The following is an 18,850-nucleotide window of genomic DNA, read 5'->3' on the forward strand; positions in this document are numbered from 1 at the left end:
ACACACACACACACACACACACACACACACACACACACACACACACAACCTTGAGCAGAATTTCGGTCAATAAACAATCTAACAACATCCAGGAATTTCACAGATCTCCACGCGTGACAGTTACTGGTTTTGTGACTGTGTTCTAGTGAATTGGCCTTCTGGAACCTCCGTTTCATGGTCTGTACATAAATTACACCCTCCCAACCCCTGTTGGGTGGTTAAATGGGATGTTTGTAAAAAGCACTCCGCAAGGTCACTGGCACCTGAAGCCGCTCTATCATTCAAATGCCAAAGTCAGAGTCCAAAGGCTCGATTGCGTCACACTGCTTCTGACACCGTGAAGACAATGCTCACACATGTCAACACATGTATGGTAGAAACGCACCACAGGCGGTTCATCAGTTAGCAAGCCCTGATTTTCCAAAACCACTTCCCCATTTCTTACCTAAAAGTGAAAAAACAAACAACCCAGTCTCTAAAGCTTTTATCCTCACAAAACTTCAACAAGGACCACCTATTTTATGTAAGTTGCATGTGTTATGACGCATAACTGAATGAGTTTGTTCACCATTCTAATACATGGTTATGTGAGCGTTTTAATGTTTCTTTCAACATTGTGGCAAGGATTAAGATCTTAATGTAAAAGTAAAATTAGTTTTTATATTGGGAGGGGGACAAAACAGAAGAGACTCCTAAATATGGAGAACAAACTGAGGGTTACAGGAGGGAGTGTGGGAGGGGGGAGGGGGCTAAATGGGTAAGGGACACTCAGGAATCTACTGAAATCATTGTTGCACTATATGCAATTTGGATGTAAATTTTAAAAAATTAAAAATAAAATAAAAAAATAATTAAAAAAAAGTAACATTAGTCTCCAGAAGTACCCAAAACCAGAAGATGAGTCCTTACACTTTGCCAATGAAAAGCACTCTTATTTTTAATTATTATAATTTTCTAGTTATTTTTAATAATGCAAGAATTAGTTTTTTAAAAAGAAGAATATATTCACCTAATTGGATAATATCTCCAAAACTTTTGTTTTTTAACTGATTAATTTGGAATGAGATATTAATCTGACATTTTAGACAGACCTGATGTGGCAGAACCTCATCAAACAAGCAATCTGTGCACATTTCTCTTTATTCTAACACATTCAGATGAATAGCACCACCCAAAGTAACACCTTTATTTACTAAGGGAGGTGTATTAGTCTCATTAGCATCCCTACATTGATGTAATCCCCCTACTTTATATAAAAACCCTGCATAAGCTTAGGAAAAAAAAAAAGCTTCCCTTACTTGCTCAAGGATGACTGAACCATCTTAACAGAGAGATCCAGTTTACGATTAGAAATAAACTTGGACTTGGGGCGCCTGGGTGGCACAGTCGGTTAAGTGTCCGACTTCAGCCAGGTCACGATCTCGCGGTCCGTGAGTTCGAGCCCCGCGTCAGGCTCTGGGCTGATGGCTCAGAGCCTGGAGCCTGTTTCCAATTCTGTGTCTCCCTCTCTCTCTGCCCCTCCCCCGTTCATGCTCTGTCTCTCTCTATCCCAAAAATAAATAAACGTTGAAAAAAAAATTTTTAGAAATAAACTTGGACTTCAAATACCTCCAAAAGAGACTGTATTGGTGAAATGGTATGAAGGGATCTGAATCACAGCCTTTCCTTAGTGCAGGATTTTATGGAACGATGCTATGTCCTCAAGATTCTTCAGAAATCCGACAGAACCTGGACATCCGATTACCCATCACCAAGTAATAATTTTTCCTCCCTGTGAGAACTGAGCATACTTAAAATCCTTAGACCCTAAGCACAATATGCCACAAGGCCACTGCACCTTTGTAGATAAAGATACCTGCAACCTTCTTCTACAGAAGAGTAACAAACACACAAAACTCACCCTTTGCTGGGGACCCTCTCCCTGTTGGCTCTCACTACTTTTCCTCAATCAACTTAGGGTATTTCTTTTCTAATGATGCATCCTCATGATCATAATGCTTAGAAGCAAAAAGTTTGAGTCCCAGGTGCAATCAGACCCACCCACCTAGTTCTAATCCCAGATCCATCACTTACTAACCTCTGTTTCCCTGTGAAACAGATCTGACACAGTACCTCCAAAGGCTTAAGTGTCGGTGCATGTGCTTTGCACAGTGACTGATACACAATAATTACTGAAGCATTACCTATTATAAACAGAAGGTAACATAAAAAACCAATTTTGGGGCGCCTGGGTGGCTCCATCGGTTAAGCGTCCGACTTCGGCTCAGGTCATGATCTCGCGGTTTGTGAGTTCCAGCCCTGCATCCGGCTCTGTGCTGACAGCTCAGAGCCTGGAGCCTGCTTCGGATTCTCTGTCTCCCCGTCTCTCGGCCTCTCCCCTGATCATGCTCTGTCTCTCTCTGTCTCTCAATAATAAATAAATGTTAAAAAAAATATTTTTAATAAAAAATAAATCAATTTTAGAATTACTTATGGTTTTACAACTGAAATTCAACTTCTAGCCCAGCAATACCAAAAGAGCCTGTATCTTTATCCCAAACCACTACAAGGCTTCCAAACATGGTCCACAGAGAGCATAAAAGAAAACATCTAAGAGTCCAGTTTCCTTCCTGCCACATGTTATTCCCTCTCATGGGAGGATAAGATTGTCCTCAGTGAAGTTAATATTTTCCCCAGAGTTCCTGCTGAGCCACGAACCACTGCTAATTAACTTCATGAGGACAAATTTTCAAGTGACTTGAGGTTTCTGCCTGCCAGATGCCATTTCCGAGATCATCATTCCTTCCTCATAGAGTTGGGGCAGTTCCTAACGACATTTTTATCCAGGAATCCATACTGCAGGAGTCTTGTTAGTACTGGCAGGTAACAGGTGGAAACAAACCTGGACGGTCTGCTCTTTGGGGTCCTCCTGGACTGAGATAACGGCCAGAGCAGCTGTAACTGCCTCTTCTTTCCCTAACCCCACCCCGACCCCCGGGGCTGCTGCTCTACAAGAGCCTAAGGGGCAGAAGAACACGGAGGAAGGGGGCAGGAACCAGGAAGAGAGCTGTAAGTCAAGCCGTGGAGCGCTGTAGCAGGAACGAGTATAATCTTGTCTGGAAATACGAAACCAAAAGCAGATGAAAAAAATACTCAAAAGCAAGAGTCACAAAATACTTATTCAACAGAACAGAAAAGATAACCTCACCTGCCGAGAGCTCCTATCATCTATATGCTCAACAATGGGACCAAAAAATAAGTAAAAGATCCCCACCGAGTTCATTTTCTGGGAAGAAGACAGGATGAATTCCAGCGCACAGCACTCAGTGTGATGGCATTGAGTGCTTACAGCAAGCTCTGACATGGTATCAGGAGGAAAAATCCCCAGCAGAATATCTGTAACTAAGAATGACCTCTGAGAGCAGATCGCCCGGAATGTGAACAACTCTTCCTCCTGGCCGAACCCTGTATGCAAACAAAAGCTCACCTGGACACCCAGAGTACGAAGGAGGGAGGCATGTACTCTTTAGCTGAGTCACCGGTTTAATCTCATTTAGACCCCAAAAAGTGAAGTGACTTGGCCAAGGTCCCAAACCAAAGAGTCTGAATTCAAACCCATACTCCAAACCAGTGCTCATCCGGTCAACCACTAAGGCCATCCGGTGCAAGAGTCCGAATTGGGTCTCTGCTCATGACCTAGCCTGCTGTTTGTCATCATCCATAAAGGAGGCAGCTGAGGAAAGTATTTGTCAATACGTCTCAAGTCTTAAAAATACACTTTCGCATAATTTCTACTTAGCACCAAATATCTGTACTGTTTCCAACTGTTTCATTCTACTGAACATGTAGTGAATGGATGACGCACACACGGTCTGCGTTTGACTACTTTCCAAGCCAGCCGCTCCCTCCTTTATGCTTCCCCAGCCCTGAGTACATTCTTCTTTTCTAACACTCATCGCAATGCGATTGGGAGTGTGACAGTAAGCATCTCGCTGAGACAGAGCACGTCCTCGTGTGCAGCACTGGGTCCCAGCACAAGCAAACAAGGATCTGTTGTGCGACTGTCTTAACGTCTCCAACCCAAAGTGCATTTCACAGGGTAAGGACCCTATCTCCATTATCTGTAAGTTTCTGGAAACACCGAGGCAAAAAAGATACGTTTGTTCAAATTGGTGGGGGAAGGTGGGGCGATATATAATGGTAAATTTAAAACTACTTTCCTACACCTCTTATGATATAATCCCGTCCACAGCTTGGCAACCCATCAGACAGGTACAAGTTTACTGTATATATCTACACCTTTTACGTTTTTTTCTCTAGACCATTTGTTTTGTTGAAAATTACGTGCCAAGTTATAATGAAAATACTTCAGGTGAACTTCTCTCAGTTAACGGGCTTTTCTACTCTTCCTGTTGTAATCATCCCACATTTCTGCTCTTTGTATTTAAATAATGGCAGTCCCTTTGTGCTGTGTTCCAGAAGTCTGAGAATTTTCAGAACTCAAAATAAGTTTTCCCATAGAAAAGTTAGAAAACAAAAAACTAACACGAAAGGCGCTTAGGTTCCCACGCCTGTCCACAAAGGCTTATTTAGCACATCAGAATAGCACAGAGCCCAGCCACACAGTGCTGCCTTCTCCGGGAAAATGCCTCCCTAATTCCAGGCGGGTATGCCTGAAACACACTTCTACTGCCCTTCCTCTTCTAAGGCCTACACCCACTCCCCCATTCTCATCCATTGTGCTTCCCTCCTCCCATTCCGCACTCCCCTCCCACCCCGGGGACAGAGATGGAAGGGAAGTCCAGCACCTATGTCCAGGTTCAAGAATGAGATCCGGGACTTTGCTGCAGGTAGAACAGGAGACAGAGCTACTATGCTGGCAGCCCCGAGGTGGAGGTCAGGGCTCTACAGGAGGCAGAGGCTGCAGCCCAGCAACAAGGGCTCGAGGAGACTACTGGGAAAGAGCTTGCAGTCATGCAGAAGTCACGGTATCATTCATTCATTCATTCATTCATTCATTCAATAAATGCTTACTGAGAACATACAACCTCCTAGGTGCTGCACTATATTCAGAAAACAAAACAGACACCATGTGCCTGCTGTTTTGCCTCCCAAGGGACATTTGAAACTATCTGGGAACATTCATGGGTGTCCCAACTCGAGGGAGAAGGTGGTACCAGCACCTAGTGGGTGGGGGCCAGGGATGCTACTCAACAGCCTGCTGTGCTGTCCCCATGTCAGCATTACCCAGCCTGAGGTGGCAGCAGGGTGGAGGCTGCCGGCTTTAAGCAATTTAGGACAGCTCCTCCTGAGAAAATTATCACAGTTTAGAAGGATTTTTAATGTAACAGAACTGAACTGTGATCTGATTCTATCAGAGTGAAATGAGCATTGATATGTACAAAGAGGGACACTTACTTGTGCATGTTCTCCACTCCTATGATGATCATGATACAGTAGGAAATTCCACTTTGTACGAGAAAATGTAAGGCATACCTATAAAAATAAGAGCACCGTTAGAAGAGGGACACCCATCCGCAGACATCAAGCTGGAGCCATTTAGGCTACAAAGTGCTTCTGTTTAACACGAAACATCCCCAGATAAAGAATAAGGAGTCTCACTTCCACGGCCTAAAATTCTGTGAACACCTTAGAGGGAGTCCCACATCACAAGCCCCAGAAGAGCTGGGAAAATTAAACGAAACCCCATAAAGGCGCACTCAGTGCCCTGGCACGCCGCGTTTCCTAGCTACGTGAAAGCACTGTAGGGTTATGTGGCTCAAGGATTACAGCTTTTTCCATAACTCAAGGCACAATGACGAAAAGGTAATAAATCTGGATTTCAGAACAGTCCCGACAGAACATTAGTTATTTGTTTTCCCAAATACCTAAACTGCTTCTCCTAAAGCAACAAAAAGTACCAAATGGGGGCGCCTGGGTGGCGCAGTCGGTTAAGCGTCCGACTTCAGCCAGGTCACGATCTCGCGGTGCGTGAGTTCGAGCCCCGCGTCGGGCTCTGGGCTGATGGCTCAGAGCCTGGAGCCTGTTTCCGATTCTGTGTCTCCCTCTCTCTCTCTGCCCCTCCCCCGTTCATGCTCTGTCTCTCTCTGTCCCAAAAATAAATAAACGTTGGAAAAAAATTTTTAAAAAAAAAAAATAAATAAATAAAATAAAAAAAAAAAAAAAAAAAAAAAAAGTACCAAATGGTAGTATTTACTACAAACCAGGTACCCCCAAATGTATTTATTCTGAAAACACGATGGCTCTAATCAAATAATCTTCTAATCCTTAACCTGCAGTCACCTATCCATAAAAAAATTCTGGCTAACGTGACACAGAAGTCCCTAGTGTTCTAATGTAGAGATCCACCACTGAATGAGAAAACTAACTTATCCATTCATTTCACAACATTCAGGCAAAACATGATGAACATCTCGGTTGCAAACTCAATCCAAACCATCCCTGAGATCACACATATATGGGCACACACACAAACTCACAATTTCCTTTCCCCATCGATGGCGTGAATAATTTATGAAAAACATTTTCATACCCTTGTATACAACTTAAAATATAAACAAGGATCTTAACCTGTGATTAAAATTACTTTTTAAGGGGCGCCTGGGTGGCGCAGTCGGTTAAGCGTCCGACTTCAGCCAGGTCACGATCTCGCGGTCCGTGAGTTCGAGCCCCGCGTCGGGCTCTGGGCTGATGGCTCAGAGCCTGGAGCCCGTTTCCGATTCTGTGTCTCCCTCTCTCTCTGCCCCTCCCCCGTTCATGCTCTGTCTCTCTCTGTCCCAAAAATAAATAAACGTTGAAAAAAAAAAATTAAAAAAAAAAAAGTTTATAAAATTACTTTTTAACCTAATCATTATGGAGTCACAGGCACCACCAATGTGGAAAAGTTACTTAAATTTTTGAATAAATTTTTCCATAGATATATTATGAGAAGTAGGCGCCACGGCAGGGCCACAGAAGAAACATATTTTATCCTCTATACAGAGTATGCCAGTCTGTCTGTCTCCGCTTCCATCGAACACACACACATACACACACACACGAAAATGACATCGGCCTGGAATACCACTCTAACTAGAAAGTCATAAGAAAGCAGAAAAACACGTATGAATATAAACTGAAACAGAAGGAAGCTTTAAAAACATTAAAACACACACTTTTCTATTTCTAATTAATTATCCACCTCCTATTTGTGGCCAGCATTGACAATTCACTGACACATCTAATGTGGAAATGCTGAAGAGGTCTGCTAGATACATTAAGGGCTTTATTAACTGAGAGTAGAACTCAGTAAAGACATTCGTCTTGGGGTGCCTAGGTGGGTCGGTTGGTTGAGCGTCCGGCTCTTTCGGGTCAGGTTACGATCTCATGGTTCATGAGTTCAAGCCCCACATCGGGCTCTCTGCTGACGGTGCAGAGCCTTCTTGGGATTCTCTCTCTTCCTCTCTCTCTCGCTCTCTCAAAATAGATAAACTTTAAAAAAAAAAAAAAAAGACACTCATCTTAAAAAATTTTTTTGAGGACTCTTGGGGAAATATGTATTTTTTTCCTTTTCTATGAGTAAATTTCCTTGGAGCATAGGGATAGAAAACAACTTTAGAAGCTAAGGGTTTCATTTCTCAAACAGCGCCATGGTTCCTTATAGCACTTTCAGATGCCCCGTCCCCTGGCATCACTGTTCAGAAAATGTGCTTGGCGATCTTTTGAGGTGCAACATAATGCTCTGCCAGCCTCCTGTTGTACAAGCTTTTATTACTGTGACAGTTCAAGTTCATCCATATGAAGCAATCTGCAGTCGCCTCTGTTCCATCCACCTCCACGACAAGCATCAAGGTGCTTTTCCACTCGCGTATATAGCACTAGTGGACTTCACAAGCACCCACATGCGCTCACCCCACTTGCTCTCCTTAGTAAACTGAGAATAAATAGGGAGTGGCCACTGAGTATTTTTCAGGCTTAGGAGGTAATAATGAAAGGCGTTGACTGGGGAATCTGGCACACAATAAGCACTCAACTCTTAAGTATTATTAGTAAAGTAGAAATTCCAGATAGGAGGTATCTTAAAAGTCTATTATAATCCAACCCTCATCATTTTTGAGCTGAGGAAACTAAGTCCTAAAGTCACATACCTAGTTAATACCCTAACTGATGGTAAAACTCAAGTTGTTTCTTCTTGGGCAACTCACCCACTGGCTGACTCTTCAAGGGGCAGGGAGGGAGGGAACCCACACACTGGGCTTCATAGTCTGTCAAGCTGCCCGAGGGCTTGGAAAACAAAGGGATCCTTTATCTCAAAAGTTCAGTTTGTTTTTAGATCTCACATCTTACTCATTTTGAATTTCAAATCACACACAGGTATAAATTTTACTTCTAGCAAAAAAGGACACAAGTTGAAAAAAGGTTGAGAAACGCCTCTCCCGATTGTTCAACTGATCTGTACTGAGCATGTGTACTTTCTGACAGGCACCGTCCAGGGCACTAGGAATACAGACTCAATAGGACACAGCCTCTGTCCACGGAGAGCTTCCAGTATAGAGAGGAAGATGGGCAACTAACAGACGACGTGATAAATAACATACAGTGTGGTAAACACTAAAAAAGAGATTAGAAAACCTAAAATTTCCATTCTGGACCACCAACTGCACGATAATGACAGATGATAACTATGATGACGGCCTTGACCCTGGGTGATTCTCCAGGTTCACAACGAGCTGGCTACTGGGCTAATAAGCTCCTCTCTGTAGTATTACACCTTTGGGGTCTCATAATAATCACGGATTCCCTTTCACAGATAAGGAAATGAAGCCAAAAGGGTTTGAGTAACATGTCCAAAGTAAAGGGCTCCCGGCAGAACCCAGGTGTGACTTCCAAGTCTAAGCTCTGTTGCACTACACTTCACGGTTATCAGAGAGGGTTAAATAAAGTGTAAGCAAATTCTCAACTTGCAGATGATGGTTTAAAAAAAAAAAGCTGTGGGGCGCCTGGGTGGGTCAGTTGGTTAAGCGTCCAACTTCAGCTCAGGTCACGATCTCGCGGTCCATGAGTTCGAGCCCCGCGTCGGGCTCTGGGCTGATGGCTCAGAGCCTGGAGCCTGCTTCCAATTCTGTGTCTCCCTCTCTCTCTGCCCCTCCCCCGTTCATGCCCTGTCTCTCTCTGTCTCAAAAATAAATAAACGTTAAAAAAAAAAAAAAAGCTGAGAGAAAACAGAAGTAGGTAAAATAGCCAATGATATTTACAAAGTACTAACGTATGTCTTCCGAAAGGGAAGCCGTCAAAATCAATAGCAGCTACGATTACTGTTGAGCCTAAAAACACAGGGTGTTGAACTGCAAAATGAAAGGACACTCGACTACTTCCCTCACATTCCAATTAGCATACAGTTACGTGAGCCGGGTGCAGAGACTACAAAAACTTCTCTTGGGGCGCCTGGGTGGCTCAGTCGGTGGAGCAGCCAACTCTCGATTTTGGCTCAGGTCATGATCTCATGGTTCTTGAGATCAAGCCCCACATCAGGCTCTGCACTGACAGCACGGAGCCTGCTTGGGATTCTCTCCCTCTCCCTCTCTCTCTGCCCCTGCCCTGCTCACTCTCTGTCTCTCCTGAAATAAATAAGCAAAATAAATAAATAAATAAATAAATAAGTTAAAAGAATTTCTCTTCCCAAAGAAAGGAATATAAAACATTTTTTCCTGCGAGAAAAAAAAAGAAACAGAGAACTCTATTTTTAAAAATCCTGGTTATCACATGTAATTTGAAATACTAAAGAGTATAAATAAAGTCAGGCTCCTCATGGCCCAGTGTGTGAAGCATCTGAGAAGGCAAGAAAATACCTGCTCAGTCCAGACCTCGGACGAAAGACAGCCTGCTTCCCTTGGTGGCGCTGTGTGTTGTAGGGCCCCAAAAGATGCTACTTACATTTCAATTTTCTACTCTGTTTACACTGACCACAACATGAATGGTGTCCTGGACTTGGCCGCTCCGAACTACAAACCTTCCCCAGCCCCTCTCTAAAATGTGTCACCCAAGTACTGAAGCATTGATGGGTGAAATATGTAGACTGGGATATAATTTTAATTCATCCAGAAAAATAAGTTGGGGAATAAATGAGAATGGAGGAATTTTCAAAAACCGCTGAAGCCGGGTGATGGGTATACAAGGGCTCATTATTCTCTGTGCGTCTGTACTTGAAAAGTTTCACGACAAAATTTTAAAATAAAATATACGGAAATACTACCCCCATGGCATGATTTAAGAGAAGTTTAAATTGAACCCCCTGAGAAACGAGGAAAACTTTGATGATATGTATTTGATGGCGTCGAGGAAGTGGAAAAGGCCACGGGGGGGAATTCAGAGACCGTCTCTATACCTCAAGACTCCACACAAGTGGTGGTGCCTAGCAGAGGACTGGCCACATGGCCGTAAGGTAGAGACTGAACAAATGATGCCTGTCTGATCTGTTATTAGTTTCTAGGACACAACTGAATTGCCAGAGGCAAAAATCAGATCAAGAGATACCAGTATCTTCCAACCCTCAACCAGCATCAGAATCCACATCCTAGCACAAAGGGCCACAGACTGCACGCCCCACAACAGAGACTACAGAGCACACAGTGAGTGGGTCCTGCCCTCTCAGGGAATTTCTATCTCCGACAAGCGTCTGCAGAAGAGAGAGCCCGAAAGCCTCCTCCATGAGCGTGTTAACCGTGCGGCAAACGCACAAGCAGCGCAAAGCTCTCGCTTAAGAAGGAAAATCCAGATGAGATCACCAAGAAGCCCTTCCGCAGAGAGTCTCTGCTGCCTCGCCAAGACTGTGTCTCTCCTCCTGATTTTTTCCGTCACACGACCAGTCACCTGTGACACACGGGAAGTATGGTGTTTCTGTACTTAAGGCTCTCAGGGAAGCCCCGACAGCTAAGAAGGGAGTGGACTGAAGGGAACCCACGCATCTGACAGGGCAGAAGTAAAAGCTTTCCATTATACAGAACTCTTCCCCGTCAGACACAAACAAAATAAATGTTTTTTTTTTACTAAGGGCAGAATCATCTAAAAAATGGTAACAGAGTTCTATCAGTGGGTTTTTCCGGACTCTTCAAAGCCACTTGCCCAGAAAGAAAAAACTATTTTAAATGGTTTGTTTGTCTTGGCCTAAAAGATGTGCAGAATAGGTGAAAAGAACGACTCGTGACAGAAAAATGTGTCTGTATGTCTTTTTCCTTCGTCTGTCCTATGTCACACATTATAAATAGCAAATTGCCCTCCGAGCCCAAACTGAAGACAGAGAGCCCATTCTCCACTCTCTGTTTTTTCTATGAAACATACAAATATAAAACCTGACCTGCAACATATAAGAACAGAACCCCACATGATGTATCTCTGTGCACACTCAATTCACAACGCTCTCCCAAGTCTTCATTTAAAGACCATCAAAATAATGACTTACCATCCAAAGCAAAAAAGTGCAAGATAAAGGCCCAAAAGGGTAGCAACGACATGTCTTATAAAACAGCTAGTTTTGCTTGAATGGAGGTAAGTTCGAAACCAAACGGCTGCTAGCAAGGCGAAGAGCTGGCACACGACAAAGTTGACCTGCAAAGAAAAATTAAAATTTCGTATTAGCAACACGGACTTGAATTCTTCACTCGCCACCACACTTAAAGTCTCGGGCCCAGATCTTCTAGAGTTTACAAAAGAAACGAAACCAAAAGCAAGAACCGGGGCCTTCTTAGAGAGGACAGCCTCAAGGGCAAATGGGCCTGCGTGCACCTGCCTGTGCTCCAGGGCCAGGTGGCGTCCGGGGTGGAAAGGCCTGGGGTTGGGGGGCGGGGGGGGGGCACCTGGAAGAATCTAGAAGATGTGGGTGTGCAGACACAGAAACAGCACAGGGTACACCCTGTGGTTTAAGGGAAAGAGAATCTGGTCTTCATGACACAGGCAAGTTTCTCCAAATATGCCCTGGGTCAAGAACTGGTCAAGGCTCCTGAAGGTCTGGTGGAGTGCATCTTCTTCCATGTGGAGCTCCACCACTGAGGAACACTGGGAACCAAGTGCCTCAGCTCTGGGGGGCCTCAGGGACGGGTTCAGAAGGCGAATGGATGGATGGAAACAGAGAAAGGAGGCTTCAGAAAGCAACAAGAAAAACACGGACTCTCAAGTCCACCAGCATCAGATTTTTGCTTCGTAACTCGCAGTGACGCTGCTCTTGACAGTGGGAACAAAGTGCAGGTGGCAACATCATCCCGTAACACGCCTGCCCTGGCCAAACAGGGCAGAAAAGGCTAAGGAGAAGAATCTCTTACATTATTTAAAGACTCAAGGGGCGCCTGGGTGGCTCAGTCGGTTAAGCGGCCAGCTTCCGCTCAGGTCATGATAGGAGTTCACAAGTTCAAGCCCCAAGTCGGGCTCTGTGCCGACAGCTCGGAGCCCGGAACCTGCTTCGGATTCTGTGTCTCGCCCGCTCTCTGCCCCTCCCCCACACACACTTTGCTTCTCTCTCAAAAAATAAACATAAAAAAATTTTTTAAAAAAAGACTCAAGAAAAAAATCTCCATTTTTTTCTTATGAAAGATATTCTCAGAGACTGTTGAGGAAAATAGGTCTTTAAAAATCCATCTGACATTAGGAACTTGCAAAAAAACACAAAACAACAACGAAATCACTGTTTCGGGCCCCTCAACCGGGAACAAATCACACTATCTACATGTAGATGCTGCTATAGATCCATAGAGATGTCTCGGCCTAAAGACACAGACAACTATGTGCTCTTTCTTGCATTACAAGGAGAAAAACAGTTGAACATTGTTGTACTTTGTCTAAGAGACCATTGTTCTTTGAAACAGTTAGACTCAATACAAGCAAATTGTCATTCCAACAGGTTCTAAGCACTTTTTCCCTCCTAAAAGGTTCTAACAATAATTTCTTAATTAAGCAAAAAGTAAATGCATCAGAAAAATGAATATTTTTGGAGGCACCTGGGTGGCTCATTTGCTTAAGCATCCAACATCAACTCAGATCATGATCTCACGGTTCATGAGTTCAAGCCCCGCACTGGGATCACTGCTGTCAGCTCAAATCCCGCTTTGGATCCTCTGTCTCCCTCTTTTCTCTCTCAAAAATAAATAAATATTGGGGCACCTGGGTGGCCCAGTTGGTTAAGGTCATGAGTCCAACTTCGGCTCAGGTCATGATCTCGCGGTTTGTGAGTTCAAGCCCCGCGTCAGGCTCTGTGCTGACAGCTCAGAGCCTGGAGCCTATTTCGGATTCTGTGTCTCCTTCTCTCTCTGCCCCTCCCCTGCTCACCCTCTGTCTCTCTCACTCTCAAAAATAAATAAACCTTAAAAAATAAGTAAATAAGTAAACATTAAAAAAAAGACAAATATTTTTAATTTTTTTTTTTCAACGTTTATTTATTTTTGGGACAGAGAGAGACAGAGCATGAACGGGGGAGGGGCAGAGAGAGAGGGAGACACAGAATCGGAAACAGGCTCCAGGCTCTGAGCCATCAGCCCAGGGCCTGACGCGGGGCTCGAACTCCCGGACCGCGAGATCGTGACCTGGCTGAAGTCGGACGCTTAACCGACTGTGCCACCCAGGCGCCCCAAGACAAATATTTTTAATATAAAAAAATTGTCATATCTGCAAAGCTTCTCACAGTTTAAAATTTTTCTTTCAAACATCCTTTAATTCAACAAAAATGTATAAAGCATCTACCATGGGCAAAGCATAGGAAAATCAAAAATGTGCAATTCCTAGTGCTAGGCCTGGATAAATTCAGAATCTAATGGGAAAAGCAAAACGGTACACAAGGAACTTCACCTCGATGATTAAAAAATCTTTTTAAAGGTTATATAGAAAGTGCTTTAAGAACACCCCACCAAAGGAAGGAGAATGAAGGGAGCATGAAGGAGCATGAAGGCAGGTGACTTGAGCTCCTCATCATAGCTGATATCCACAGCCACATGAGCCATTGATCCCTGTGTCCCTACTTCCTTCTCTCTCCCCTCCCTTTCTGTCTTCATTTGTGTCTAATATAAAACAAAGCATGATGAGTATCACAGAAGCATCCTAGAGCCACTGACATACAGAGTGTTGTATCTTTGTAAATATCCCTTTCAACATTGTCCTCTTACAGATAAAGAAAGTGAGATCCGGTCTCACTCCAGACACTGAATCAAAATCTATGGCGGTAAACCCAAAAGTTGATATAAAAAACAAAAAACAACCCACATGTCTTGATAATCCTCAAGGTGTAAGAACCAACAGTGTTGGAAAACAGGGAAAGGGCATGTTAAACAAATAAACACCCAAACAAACAAACAAACAAACAAACAAACAAACAAAAACAATGTGAAGAAACCAGTGAGAAATGGAAGTGAACACAATGTGGACTCCTGGGAGAGGGGGGTCGGAAAGCGAGGGCTTTGCACATCATGCTGAGGCATTTACAGGTGAGCCCAAAAGTACTGAAAAAAACACTGAAATTTTTTAAAATAAAAAAAGGGATGTGGTCCTGCAAAGGCAGGAACAGAATAAGGATAGGAGGCTACACATGCAGATGTCCAAATACCTGTCTTGAAAGGTCTTAAAGGTAAAACTTTCCCAAACTGAAACTGTGTCTTAGTCATTCTTTCATGGGTGGGGAAAGGCTGGGGAGACCAGTGATTACTGGAAAGGGAGAGACAGCAAGAAAGAAGGAACAGAACTACAGTGTCTGAAGATCGTCATGCGCTGGGTACTTGAAACTGATTGTCTCATCTAACCCCCAGAACAAGGTGCCACTTCCCATTTTACTCAGCCAACTCGACATCATTTATAATAACAGGTGGTAGGTACCCCACTCTCCAATCCAAGTCTGACTAGTTCTAGGCTGTACAATGGGCTGCCCCTCCACTTTCAGAGAAAGTCTGAAGGTTAAGCTTGATCGCCACAGGCGAGACTTTCAGACACGACGCTATCTGCAAAATACCGCCATCCTATTTAACAAAACATCTACAACGGGCCACTTCCCATAGCTAATAAACTCAATGAAAAAGATCTTATGTGGAGTTCACACCCATTTGTTTTGACTTGTTACAAGTCAACCCTTTATACAAGCTTTCTTCTAGATGGAAAGAAAGACAAAAGATCTTATGTTCTTTTTTCGAAACTATTTTATTGAAATATACACACATGACCTGATGTGTCCTCAAAGAAACTGGCCCCAGTTATTTGGGAGTGGGGGAGGGGAGTGGGAGGGCAGGCAGGATACAGGAAGAGAGAAGTCAGTCAAGATGGATAACCTGAGCTAACTTAAGACTTACTGGTCACATACCTCACCGGATACAAAAGAAGCCTTTTTTGAAAAGTTGCACAAAAAAGCCCTCATAAAAGCAACAGCTGCAAACCTTCCCAAGGATGCTCTTTAAGGAGTGTGTTTTACACGAGCTGGTGACAGGAGTATTTTCTTCAACACCAAATGACGTGGCTTGATCTCACAATTAAGTGAGTGTCTAGGTGTTCAACTGCAAAGCCTACTGCTCATTTATGCCACTCCAATGTAACAGCTACAAGAGTAACTTATCTCTTACGGACATCCAAAGAAATGCTTAATATCCCCAAATAAATCTGCAAACACGTTTAGTGAGAAGGGCCCGAGACGGGGATGTAGGAGGCTCCTGGGCTCGCCTCCTCCCGCCTGACACACGGCCCCTCAGAATCTACCGCTACGCTCAGAGCGATTTATAACTGTGTGAGGTACTGGATGGTAACTTCCAAGGGTGATCATTTCACAATATGCCTACACACCAAATCATTATGTTGTACACCTTAAACTCATACAATCTCTTATGTACTCATATCTCAATAAAACTGGGGAGAAAAGTAGGTCATTTAAAAGCTGTTTCAGGGGCGCCTGGGTGGCGCAGTCGGTTAAGCGTCCGACTTCAGCCAGGTCACGATCTCGCGATCCGGGAGTTCGAGCCCCGCGTCAGGCTCTGGGCTGATGGCTCGGAGCCTGGAGCCTGTTTCCGATTCTGTGTCTCCCTCTCTTTCTGCCCCTCCCCCGTTCATGCTCTGTCTCTCTCTGTCCCAAAAATAAATAAACGTTGAAAAAAAAATTAAAAAAAAAAAAAAAGCTGTTTCAAAGATACAGGTGCTACGAAAGAAAAGACTGGTAGATGTTACCATATAAAGATTGTTAAACTATGTATGGCAAAATGCAGAAAAAAAAAAAACAAAACAAAACTCAAAAGATAAAGGAAAAGTGTGAAAATATTTGCAGAACACGGGATAGAAAAAAAAAAAGAGTCATTTACCTAATATACAAAGAACTTTTACATATCCACAAGAAAACTGAACTACTTAATAGCAAATTAAGCAAAAAGCATGAACATTTACAAATGTCAATGTCCAGTAAAGATCTGAAAACTCTTCTCTCAACTCCAGGTAAGGCCATGCAAACGAAGGCAGGCAAGGAGGTATGGAGCCCTGAGCCGGCTTAAAGGACCAGGGCAGTGGGCAGCTGTCACTGCGGGCACATTGCAAGCTCCTGAAAGGAAGTTTAACGGCTATCATTGAAACTTAAAATGCACTACTCTTTCCTCAGAAAGCCACAACGTGATCCCAGACAAAGGGCATACACAAGCACCCTTCAAAACAGACAGGAACGGTGTCCGTCTACAGGAGGCTGTGTGTCAAACAAACGGTGTATTTCCCATCTATAGAAAAGAAGCATCTCCTGTCAGTAGAAAGCAAGCTAGACGATTCAGTTAACGTAAATGGGGGAAAGGACTCTTCTTCGGGAAAAACTAAAGTCACACCCATCTCATCAACTCTGCTGGTAACACCGGGCTACATGTCTAGTGCGACACCGCTCAGGTCTCCACCTGACTGACGGTCCTCGCTGTGCTAACCCATCGCAGGGCAGGGCCTGCCAGGGCTGCTCCCGGGGGCGGGGGGGTGGGGGGGAGCAGGTGGCAGCAAAATGAAGGCAGGCTTTCGTCTTAGGACACAGGGGATGGGCTTTGCAGACCCCGCCACAAACTCAGACCCGAAGGCTCTCCCACCTTCTCCCGGGACCCTCGCTTTCTGTCCCAATACTTCCCCAGGCAGATCTCCTCTAACTGCTCCCCAGCATCTGCTCCTTGGGGACCCAAACGGGCACAGCCATTCTAGGCAATTTACAATTACCTACCTGATCCTCACGTAAACCCTCTAAGATGGGCTCTACGGTCTATCTTAGAGATGAAGAAACAAGAAACCAATGTGCTGCCTTCCACATTTAAGAACAAATTCCCAGGCACCTGGATGGCTCAGTGGGTTAAGCTTCCCACTCTCGGTTTCAACTCAGGTCATGATTTCACAGCTTCATGAGTTTGAGCCCTGCACCAGGCTCTGCACTGACAGTGTGGAGCCTGCTTGGAATTCTCTCTCTCCCTCTCTGCTTCCCCCCTGCTCACTTGCGATCTCTCTCTCTCAAAATAAATGAATGAGCATTAAAAAAAAAAAAAGTTCCCGAATGAATGAATGCTCAACTGTGGTGGTCATTAATGCTATTCACCTACCTCTGCTCGTCTCCTTCTGAGCACATGAAGACTGAGTGTCCCGACTCCCTGTCATGACCAGCCATGGCCAGTGAGTTGTGAGCACAGTGACGTGTGTCACTTCTTAATTACCAGAACAAAAACCTTCCAAGTTATCTTTCCATCTGCAATGTTCCAGAAACAATGAGCAAAGCCCCCCTGCCAACTCATAATTAGACAAGTGGCAAGACAGACCTTTGTTGTTCTAAGCCCGTGCGATTTAGAGACGGTTTGTCAGCCCAGCATCATCTACTTCATCCTGACTGCTAGGATTACTAAAACTGTGTATGTCCTAGACAAGAACGCGAGAGATTATGTAAGCTTTTTATGTAAGAGAAATAACGTAACAAATAACGTTAATTTTACATGAGATTTACTACACAAAAATTAAAAACTTCTACATAATAAAAGAAGACTAAAAGAGTATCATAAGTAACAATCTGGAAGAAAAAAAATATGCACATGAGATACATAACAAAGGGCTTTAATACTCAAAATGTAGGGGCACCTGGGTGGCTCAGTCGGTTAAGACTCCGACTTTGGCTCAGGTCATGATCTCGCGGTTCGTGGGTTTGAGCCCCGCATCGGGCTCTGTACTGATGGCTCAGAGCCTGGAGCCTGCTGCGGATTCTGTGTCTCCCTCTTTCTCTGCCCCTCCTCGGCTCATACTCTGTCTGTCTCTCTCTCTCTCTCTCTCTCTCTCTCAAAAATAAACATTTTTTTAAAGTTTAAATTTTTTTGAAGTTCAAAATGTACAAAGAACTAAAAGTCAATATGAAAAAAAAACATAATTAAAAACTGGGAAAAGAAGGGGCGCCTGGGTGGCGCAGTCGGTTAAGCGTCCGACTTCAGCCAGGTCACGATCTCGCGGTCCGTGAGTTCGAGCCCCGCGTCAGGCTCTGGGCTGATGGCTCAGAGCCTGGAGCCTGTTTCCGATTCTGTGTCTCCCTCTCTCTCTGCTCCTCCCCCGTTCATGCTCTGTCTCTCTCTGTCCCAAAAATACATAAACGTTGAAAAAAAATTAAAAAAAAAAAAAACTGGGAAAAGAAATAAACCATTCTCAGACAGAAACTAAAAGTTAAATTGGATTTTTTAAATGTGGTTAAAAGAATTGCATAGATCTCTTTTTGATCTAAGTTTTGATGTGGAAGATCCCCAAGATGTACTAGTAAGTGAGAAGCGCAGGCTGCAGAACAGGAGAAAAATCCAAACTATTTATGTATGCGTTCATTAATTTTATATGTACATAAACACAAACACACTATATAGTTACAATGTATATTTACATTAATTAATTC

At 43.9% G+C, this 18,850-nt stretch overlaps 1 protein-coding gene across 4 annotated transcripts in view; it reads right to left on the reverse strand.

Moving 5' to 3' along the window:
• The window catches only part of MBOAT2 (membrane bound glycerophospholipid O-acyltransferase 2), a 130,591-nt gene that overhangs the window by 67,658 nt on the left and 44,083 nt on the right, over positions 1 to 18,850 (reverse strand). For all 4 annotated transcript variants that reach the window (XM_040496019.1, XM_040496018.1, XM_040496016.1 and 1 more), the window contains exons 2-3: positions 11,438 to 11,583; positions 5,398 to 5,475 (exon numbers count right to left, since the gene is read on the reverse strand). In XM_040496019.1, the coding sequence (XP_040351953.1) occupies positions 5,398 to 5,429 (32 nt within the window). In that variant the 5' untranslated portion in view covers positions 5,430 to 5,475; positions 11,438 to 11,583. The remainder of the gene's footprint in view (positions 1 to 5,397; positions 5,476 to 11,437; positions 11,584 to 18,850) is intronic.

This window comes from Herpailurus yagouaroundi, unplaced genomic scaffold (assembly GCF_014898765.1).
Source record: "Herpailurus yagouaroundi ecotype Mexico unplaced genomic scaffold, PumYag 188, whole genome shotgun sequence".
Lineage (NCBI taxonomy): Eukaryota > Metazoa > Chordata > Mammalia > Carnivora > Felidae > Herpailurus > Herpailurus yagouaroundi.